At 46.0% G+C, this 10,012-nt stretch overlaps 1 protein-coding gene across 2 annotated transcripts; it reads left to right on the top strand.

The window, feature by feature from the left end:
• The first annotated feature begins 544 nt into the window (after positions 1-544).
• Pars2 (prolyl-tRNA synthetase 2, mitochondrial) lies at positions 545-7,228 on the top strand. 2 transcript variants are annotated; one of them, XM_027944927.2, is made up of 2 exons: positions 545-626; positions 4,884-7,228. In XM_027944927.2, exon 2 carries the CDS (start codon positions 4,911-4,913, stop codon positions 6,336-6,338), a length of 1,428 nt encoding a protein of 475 aa, XP_027800728.2. In that variant the 5' UTR covers positions 545-626; positions 4,884-4,910; the 3' UTR covers positions 6,339-7,228. The 2 variants fall into 2 exon arrangements, with proteins under 2 accessions (XP_027800728.2, XP_071473978.1); XM_071617877.1 differs by having other exon boundaries at positions 583-623.
• The last annotated feature ends 2,784 nt before the right edge of the window (positions 7,229-10,012 follow it).

The following is a 10,012-nucleotide window of genomic DNA, read 5'->3' as shown; positions in this document are numbered from 1 at the left end:
AAGTAAGCTACACTGAACGTAGGTAATTTTGTCTTTTTTGTTCACTTCACTCTTCCCTGTGACTGCAACAGTGGATCATACAAGGTCGATGCTCCAAAAAAATTTTGTAAATGAAAGTTTGAATTCGTGTCTTAAGGACCATTTTGGGCACTAATAAAAGTGCCTCTCTCCAACCATTTCACAATTTTAAAATTTTAAATTGAAATCCTAAATAATCATCGGGTGGATGGCCTGCAGGTTGTCATAGTTACACTGCAGCCAGCAGCACTTATCTTGGAGAATGGGGAGGGATAGTGGGAGAGAACACTAAGGCAAAATCTTCTGGAGTCGGCTTTGACCATAGAGTTAAGCCTCCATGTTTCCTAGAGGGCACTTCCGGAATGGTGATCTACTGATCCAGGCTAATCTATGATCTCGGGGAGAGCCAATCTCTCTCTCTTCCACTAAACTTCCGGAAAACTGCACACGCCCGACTACTGAATGGTCCAGGGAGCACCGCCCCATCCCCGTGAGTGTGGCCTTGCGATTGGCGAGAAGGTCTGGAGGCAGGGCTTAGCGCGAGCTGGCGCCGGCGCGCTGGCTCGGCGGGGTGGACGAGCGGGTGGCACTGACGGAGACTGCAGGTGGTGAGCGTGGATGACAGCGGGAGGAGAGCAGCGGGCGAGGGTTCTGGGCGTGGGGACCCTGGACCTGGTGTTCGTTTTCTTACGTGCATCGCGTCCTTGAACTGGGGCGGGTTACAATCACATGAACTCTTGGATGGATCCTGCTGGTCACCTTGTCTCAGTTTTCTAGGTGGAAAAGTCCTCATTTTTTTTCAAGGGCAGCACTTCCGCCCTTGACTGCGTCGGGTGGTCGTGAGAATCGGCGTTCCTAGAAGTGCCGGCCCTGGAAGGGCCTCGGGAATCACCTGGTGGTCGAGCCAAGCTTCCCGTTCTAGGAATGGGAAAGCAGGTCTCGGCAGTGGAGTGACTGGATCAGGGTCACTCCTAAGTGAAGGCCTAGCCAGTTCTTAGAACCCGATATGGGGTTCCATTGCAGTTTTATTGGATTGGGAGCGGGGAGTGTTCCTTTGTCTTCCAAGGATGACCATGTGCCGATTTGCTTCTGCTTGACGGGGGATTTCTCTAGCAGTAAACATTATGGCACTTAACTGGGCACCCAGCACTATTGTAAACACTTTTGAGTACAACTTACCTGATTGGATTGCAGGGTAGTTGGGAGTCTTGAGAATCTTTTAAAAGACCTGATGAGGAAGCACCAGCAGCTCCACACAGAATATGTACTCTGTAAAAGTTTGCTGAATTTGAATGACTCAGAGGCTCTTTGCTAGATTTGAAGTTTTGGTCTCATTCATTACTATAAGGTTACCATATTTGTTACCCTATTACTTTATTGTCTCTGGCCAGTATTTTGAAAAATAAGATAAAATACTAATTATTCTGTTTGTATAAGCAGAGAACAGGCACACATTGGTGGGGGAGGGCTTAAAGCTCTATTTAAATTACACAAATAATTATATTATTGCATCCCTGTTCTCTTCATTTTTAATATTTGATCAAGAAATGTTATTAATAATTGCCCAAATATTAGGCATTGTGCTAGACCCTAAGTCTAAGAGTGTATAAATTTTATGAACTCATAGCTTAATGGAGGATTAGGACATGAAACATTCACTCCCAATACTAAGACACTTAGAAATATTTTTTGGAAGTGGCTGCAGTACAATACACTGCAAGGAAGCACGTGCCAAAGGAGTTCGGAGAAGGAAGTGGGTTTCTGTCCTGAAGGAAGCTTCTGGAGATAAGTAAAGGTTGCATGGTTTGTTGAAGTTGCTGGGATTTGGAGGTTGGCCTGTTCCAGGAATGATTAGTAATTTGGGGCATGTTAAGGAATTGGTAGGATAAAAAGCTGGAAAAGATGTGTTGAGATCAAAATATGAAAAGCTTTGATGCCATTCTGAGAAAATATGATGGGGAGTTGTTAATATAATATAATATAAGCAGGGGAGTGTTCAGACCACCTACCTTTTTTGTCAGTAATGGGGAGACTGAACTGACAGGTAAAAAGACTCTTTCAGCACTGTGCGCAGGCACTGTGCTGGATGCTGCAGATACTACCTGGAATAAAATAGACAAGGTTATTGTCTTCTTGAAGCTTATAGTCCCATTCAGCACACGTGCACAGCTCTGTCCCTGCAATGTTTTTCCCAGTGTGGTCCCTGAACCAGCACATCAACACCGCCTGGATGCTTGTTAGGAATTTGAGTTCTCTGCCTACACCTACTGAATCAGATACTCAATGAGGTTAAGACCTGGCAATCAGTGGCTTTTTTGGTTTTGTTTTGTTTGGTATGGGGATTGAACCCAGGGGCACCTGTGGCACTGTTTCAGCCACAGCCCTTTTTTATATTTCATTTAGAGATAATCTTGCTGAGTTTCTTAGGGCCACACTTAATTGCTGAGTCTGGCTTTGCACTCATGATCTGCCTGCCTCAGCTTCCTGAGCCAGTGGGATTTCAGGCGCTGATAATCAGTGTTTTTAACAAGGCCACAGTGATTCTGATGCTCCATTGAATTTCAGGATCACTAGACTATTGTAATGTAGAAAAAAGGGGGTGGACCTGAGAGAAATTATGGAGACTTTCTTGCTTTAGGAGGAGTCAAAGGTGAAGGAGTTTCTTACTTGGGCCACTGAGCTAAGGTTGGACCTTAAGTAAGTGATGAAGTCAGGGGTGAATCCGTATGTGCCTTCTTCTAGGCCACATTTCTGTGAAGCCACACTAGGGCTCTGTGGTAGTGCCTCATAACCTTTTAGTATTTGTACAGTGCACAGGAGAAATTGACGAGGCTACTTGTTGAAGGGGACTGACAAGTGGACCTGAATCTTGGGATTCTAATACTCCAAAGATGGGAGGCATCAGTAACATATTGGCATACTGCCAGAGCTTTGCTGCAGGGACTGTGCTGAAAAGTTGAGGTACTCAGCTGACTTTGGTACTGTAAATTAAGAGCCTCAAAGGAGTTTATGCCCTTTGACTCATTAATTCCTTTCCTGAAATGTTTCCCAAATATATACCAAAAAAGAAGAAAGCGATCTGTGCATTATAGATTATATGTAACAGAGAAAACCAACAACTCTGGTGACTGGAGAATCATTTTTGATGTAGTCCATCAGTGGAAGGTCGTCCTGCTCTTAGAAATATGTGAATATCTTATCACAGGGAAACATACTATTCACTGGACAGCATATAGTAAGTCTTGCCATGTGCCAAGGATACAGTGGTGAGCAGGACAGATGGGTCCTTGCCCACACAGAGCCAAGTGTCTGGAGGAATCAGGCAGCCAAATGAGCAGCCTCCACACAGGAATTCATGTTTGGTGGGAACCAGAGGGTATGCAGGAGAAGCCAGTTGTTTGGTGTCTGGAGAAAGGGACAAAAGAGGCTTCCCAGAGAACAAGGCAGTGATCCTCAGGCCTGGAGCACGAGTAGGTGTTGGGATGCACAGGGCAGGGGCTGCGTTCCACAGAGAAATCTGTGTGTTTAAGAGGAACATGGGGAGGGCTGGGGATGTGGCTCAAGTGGCAGTGTGCCTGCCTAGCATGTGTGGGGCACTGGATTCGTTTCTCAGCATCACATAAAAATAAAATGAAGACATTGTGTTCACCTAAAACCAAAAAACTAAAAAAAAAAAAAAAAAAAAATTAAGTAAAAAAGAGGCACATGAGGAAACTAGAACAGGGAGCGGGCAGCACTGGTGTGACATGGCCAGGAGGGGCATGCTGTATACACCCTGAAGGTCAGAGGCTTGGACCTTATTCTTGGGTCACCAGGAAGCCATTTTGAGGAACAAATACTGGGACTGCATTGTATTGGAAGCCTCCCTGAAGGCTGCAGTGGGGGAACAGATTGAAGGAGGGCAGGAATGCAAGTCAGGAGATGAAATGACAGTGGCCTAGACTGAGGTACAGGCTGAGAAGATAGAGATGGGGACAAGAATGACAGGATCCAGAGGGCTGGTGAATGTGGCCACAGCAAGGGGCAGAGTGGATATACCCAGGTTTCTGATTCTGTTTTGTTTGGTAAGGACAGCTTGCAGTGCCATTCAGTATGATAGGCAGGTCTGGGGAAAATGTTGAGTTTATTCTGTGGTGCAGAGTTGGAAGTAAGCTGTGCAGTGTGCTCTCCAGGCAGGGGTCAATATGGAGGTTTGAAACTTGAGATGAGCCACACACGGGGGAATGGAGATTCGGACTGCCCAGGGCACGTGCAATAAGGAGGGCTGAGGCACCTGAAATTGATTTTTAAACAGGGTGAGAGATGGGAAGAGCAGGGCTTGCAAAAGAGACAAGGGATTGCCACAGTGTCCACAGCAATTGCCTGAGGGATTATAGTGGATTTTCTTCTAGTTTTTTTCCCTCTCAGTTTCCTACAATAATAGCAAACATCAGTCAGGCTCATAGTATTGTGCCAGATACTATTCTAAGAACTTCTAAATTCCCACAGTAAACCTTCAAGATAGGTCCCATTATTATTATCTCCCAGATGAAGAAACTGAGCACCGGGGGCTAAGGCACATGGTCAGGGAAAAGACTGTCTGGAATCCAGGCTGCCTGGTCTCAGGGCCGTGCAGTCACTGCTGGTGGCGTCTCCACAGCATGTTGGTATGCTCTCATAGCCAGAAAAAATACTGACTTTTTTTAAAGAAATAAAAGGTAAGAGAAGTAGTGCTTTGATCTGCTAGAATATCAGAAATAGAAGGATTCACACCTACAGAGTCAGTGGCTGACTTGGAAGTTTGCTGGAGACCAGACTGAGTGAGTGACTTCTTAGTGACTCGGAACCCAGGCACAGCTCATTCCCCACAACTCATTTGTCTCCAGGTACCTGCTTCCCTGTGCCAGGTTGTCATGGAAGGGCTGCTGACAAGATGCAGAGCATTGTCCACCTGGGCCACCTGCAGCCACCAGCTCTCCAGATACATATCCCACAGATGTCACCACTCTGCCCCAGGGAGAGGGCAGCGCTTGATATTGTCCCGCATGTTTCAGCCACAGAACCTCCGGGAAGACCAAGTGCTTTCTGTGGAGGGAAAATCTAGCGACCTGACTTGTAAGAGCCAGCGACTGATGCTGCAGGTGGGTCTGATCCTCCCAGCAAGCCCTGGCTGTTACCATCTCCTGCCCTACACCGTTCGTGCTATGGAGAAGCTTGTGCGAGTGATAGACCAGGAGATGCAGGGGATTGGGGGGCAGAAAATCAGCATGCCCAGCCTCAGCCCAGCAGAACTCTGGCAGATCACCAACCGCTGGGACCTGATGGGCAAGGAGCTGCTAAGACTGAGAGACAGGCATGGTAAGGAATACTGCTTAGGTCCAACTCACGAGGAGGCCATTACTGCCCTTATTGCCTCCCAGAAGAAACTGTCCTACAAGCAGCTTCCGTTTCTACTGTACCAAGTGACGAGGAAGTTTCGGGATGAGCCTAGGCCCCGCTTTGGTCTTCTCCGTAGCCGAGAGTTTTACATGAAAGATATGTACACCTTTGACTCTTCCCCAGAGGCTGCCCAGCAGACCTATGGCCTGGTGTGTGATGCCTACTGCAGCCTATTTGACAGGCTGGGGCTGCGATTTATCAAGGCCCAGGCAGATGTGGGTAGTATTGGGGGCACAATGTCTCATGAGTTCCAGCTACCAGTGGATATTGGAGAGGACCGGCTTGCAGTCTGTCCAAGCTGCAGCTTCTCAGCCAATGTGGAGACACTAGGCTTGTCACAGAAGAACTGTCCTGCCTGCCAGGGCCCACTGACTGAAACGAAAGGCATTGAGGTAGGACATACATTCTACCTGGGCACCAAGTATTCTTCCATTTTCAATGCCCAGTTTACCAATGCTCATGGTAAACCATCCCTGGCTGAAATGGGGTGCTATGGCTTGGGTGTGACACGGATCTTGGCTGCTGCTATTGAAGTTCTCTCTACAGAAGATTGTATCCGCTGGCCCCGCCTTCTGGCCCCTTACCAAGTCTGCCTCATCCCCCCTAAGGCAGCCAGTAAGGAGGAAGCTGCTGCAGAGCTCATGGGGCACCTGTATGACCACATCACAGAGGCTCTGCCTCAGCTCCATGGGGAGGTCCTTCTGGATGACAGGACCCATCTTACCATTGGAAATAGACTGAAAGATGCCAACAAGCTCGGCTACCCCTTCGTGATAATTGCTGGCAAGAGGGCCCTGGAGGACCCTGCACATTTTGAGGTTTGGTGTCAAAACACTGGTGAGGTGCTCTTCCTCACCAAAGAAGGAGTCATGGAATTCTTGACCCAAGTGCAAGTTGTCTAAGTGCCCATCTCATAGCCTAGTATTAACTCTAACACTTCAGTTCTTGGCCCATGCTCCTCTCCTGGTGGTCTCCACAGAAACAGGACCACTCATGGAAAGTGAGAACGTGTTAGAGAAACCAGTGTTTACCCAGTCATTTGTTCAGATTATTTGTATTTGAAATTGTTAACTTGATTCCCTTCTTTGGGCTGGCCATCTGACCATATGCCATTCCTTTTACATACCATTTTGGAAGCTTCTATTAGAAGGCTGAGAGGCAAGAAAGAGACCCAAGTTCTAGTCTTGGCCCTTGGGCAAGTCACTTCCTTCTCTGCTGAGTTTCCTGCGTAGGATGGGAATGGCAGAAGGCTAGGGGCCTCAGCTTCACTCAGTCCAGAGAGCAGGCCCACCAGCCCTCTCCTGAGAAGCTGAGAGTGTAAGTGAAAGAGTCTGATTGTCACCAACTCACTGGTGGCTTGACACGTCTGCTTCCCAACTTGGGCTGCAGTTTTCCCATCTGTTACATGAGAAATTGGGACTCTGTGAAGTCCTTAAAGCTGTCACTGAGTGGTTCCACAAGAGGCTCACAATAGGCAGATCTGGTTCTTCTGATCCTCCATGGTCTGAGTTTCCTACAAATTTGAATTGCCTGATAACCCAAGAACCACCTCCAGAGATCTAACCCTGCTGAGATGGCCTAAGCACTGAAATCATGTTTTCTTTATTGACTTTTTGTTTGTTCCTGAGTACTGAGGATTGAACCCAGGTGTGCTTTACTCCATGCCACATCCCTAGCACTATTACCTTGTTAAGTTGCTGAGGCTGGCCTCAAACTTGTGATCTTCTTGCCTCAGCCTCCTGAGTAGCTGAGATAAGATTCTTGATTGAATAAAATCTAACTATTAGACTGAGCCTTTCATGTTAATTTGAATGGTAATAACATTTCCTATTTTAACTGCTTAGAATACCTTACTGTTCCTTTTCATTCTTTTTCCACACTCAAAAAAAGAAAAAAGCATGGTTGGGAAATCATGTTTTAACCATCTATGAGCAGCAGACTTCAAGCCCCATGGTGACCTTGTCTTGAGGGCAGAGTTGGATCCCAGACCCACAATGGAATGACTATAAAGAGTTTTTTTCTGCCTGAAATCCATGGGAAACTGGGAGTGGACTTGAGTCACACAGCAACACTGCCTGCTTTTCTTGCTCCTGCACACTAGATTAGGAATATAACCAGTTTCCATCCTTGACTCCTGGAGTCCCCCCTCCCATGTCCAGGTCTAACAAGAATCTGTCAAAGCCACCAGCTCCAAAAAACCTGTCTGACACCTTCTAGAAATGGTTCTTCCCTCTGCCTCACACAGCACTGGTCACATTCTTTCTTGTGTGCCCACACCCAGTCACTCTACAGTGTCCAGATGGTCTCATCGCTGATGGTGAGCTGCAGGAGGCCAGCCTGAGTTGCTTCCTAGTGCACTGTAGCTCTTGTCTTGGTGAGTCCTCACCCCCGGCACTATTAAACTGCTGTGCAACAGCTTACTACCACTGGGGTTACTGCAAGAGTAATGCCACCCCAAGCACAGGCATCATTATGTTCCCAGTGAATGTATCTGCCCAGCCCTGATGGCTCCCAGGCCTCCCTTTGGAGTCCTGGATCCCTTTGGACCAAACTTAGAAAGGCCAGGTCACAAGGCAATGGTCTTAGCTTTACTGCATGTTGGAATCACCAGAATTCCCTGCAGAGGTTTTGCCTGGACATAAAAAGTTTAAAGCTCTCAGATGATTCTCATGCACAGTCAGAGGATTGAGAGCTCCTGCTGTTAAGAGCCGCCTCCTTGGGGGCCCTCTTGGTAGTTGGGCATTTCTCTGAGTAAAGTATTATCAGACTGATGCAAACCCTCTGCTTTTACTTGTCTAGTTTTTTGTTGAGAGCTTGCCATATGTCCCTGTGCTGTGAGGCATTTTTACATACTGTTTCCATGCCTTAAAACTCTGCAAAGTAGACATGAGTCTCATTTTACAAGTGCAGAAACCTGAGGCTCCATTAAAACAAATGACTCAAACATGCCCTGCTATTAAGGATTAGAGCTAAAATCTGGGCACTGGCCAAAAACTATGCCCTTCCAAATATTGCTTGGCTTCTGCTTAGATAAAGAGATTTTAATAAGTAAAATTGAATTTATGTCTATCTAGTCAGGTTAGCCTCGAATATTTGAGAAATTAGAATCCATGCAGATGAATGCTTCAAATAATCCTTTTTAACTTTGTGCTTATTTATGGAAGGTTAGCCTAATGGCACTTCAAAAACTGAGACTCCAGGAATACACAGTCAATTAATTTTCAACTCTTCATAAATGTGCAAGTCCTAGGATAATTCGAGGATAAGGTAGAGTTCTGGAACTTGAGAACAGGAGAACATCAAGCTGGCTGTTCCAGCTGTGGGTTCACAGAGAGGAAATAGCCTGAAGCAGGAATGCACTGCCACATGCCATCTGACTGACAAATATGAGGGCAGGCATGATAGCCCCTTGGGTCAGGCCTTTTGGGAGAAAAGAGGCCTGGGTCAGCCTTTGAGTTACCAAAGCCTTAGGCTGCTGAAGCTGGTACTTGTCCTCTTTATTTTACAGCAGAGAGACACATATGAGGAGGACAGTGATATGCCCAAGGTCAGCATCCTGACCACTAGGCCAGTGTTTCTTCAGTTGGGCCAGGGGCGGTGAGATTTGGTGGAAGGATCAGAGCCTTGAGGAGACATGATTTAGATTCACCACTTGCTGGGAATGTGACTTGAGAAAATTACTCATCCTTTTCACAGCTCTGATTCTTCATTGGTAAAATGCTTCAACTAATGGCACCTGCCTTGTGTTTTGGTCTGGGACTGACTGAGCTCATTTGTGGTGAAATACTCAACCCTTAGTGTGCCTTCAAGAAACTTTCCCTTATACTGGACCACATAGGGACCCTTCCACACACACCAGGAGTTCAGGCTCTGCTGTTAACTCTTAGCTCAAGACCTGGATCTTGGTTTTTTTGATAAGATGCTTTACTGCCTTCCTGGGGAGTGCTGTGGATAAGGACTAGGCAACACCTACTGAGTGGGTTCATCTCAGAGCAAAAACAGAAATAGTCAAACAATGTACCTTATTTTCTCCCATTTCTGAACTTGCTGATTTTACTTCTTGCTATAAATAGATCAAATGAAGATGCTGGAAAAATAACAGGGACAGGCTATATTATCATTGCTCATTCCTTGGGGAGATCTAGAGGCAACTGGCTGGGAAATAGCAGAATTAATACTTTGGGACAAAGGCTGGTTCATAACAAACCCATCATTATTAAATGGGTTAAACTTAGAATGTAAATCAAGGTTTCCATTAATATTCTGTGTTTTCATGGAAGAAACTCCTGCTGAACTATCAATAAAGGCATTTACAGAAATATGCTGAAATTGCCATTTGCTTAACTGCTTGAGTGCCATGCTTCAGAGTTCCCACGATCCATTTCTATATTAAAATGCCAGGATGCTTTTTAGAATGGACTGTTTGTATCCAGGGGCACATAGGCTTTGTTTGGAGTTAAGGAAATTATCATGATGTTATTACAAACATTTTATTTAAAAATTCAAGGTACATCACTTAATTTAAAACAATGACTTGAATCAACAAGTAAGACTACAGACTGGAATCAGATCAGCT

The sequence above is a fragment of the Marmota flaviventris genome, chromosome 10 (assembly GCF_047511675.1).
Source record: "Marmota flaviventris isolate mMarFla1 chromosome 10, mMarFla1.hap1, whole genome shotgun sequence".
In the NCBI taxonomy this organism is placed as follows: Eukaryota; Metazoa; Chordata; class Mammalia; order Rodentia; family Sciuridae; genus Marmota; species Marmota flaviventris.
This window is presented reverse-complemented; position numbering and strand designations above follow the sequence as displayed.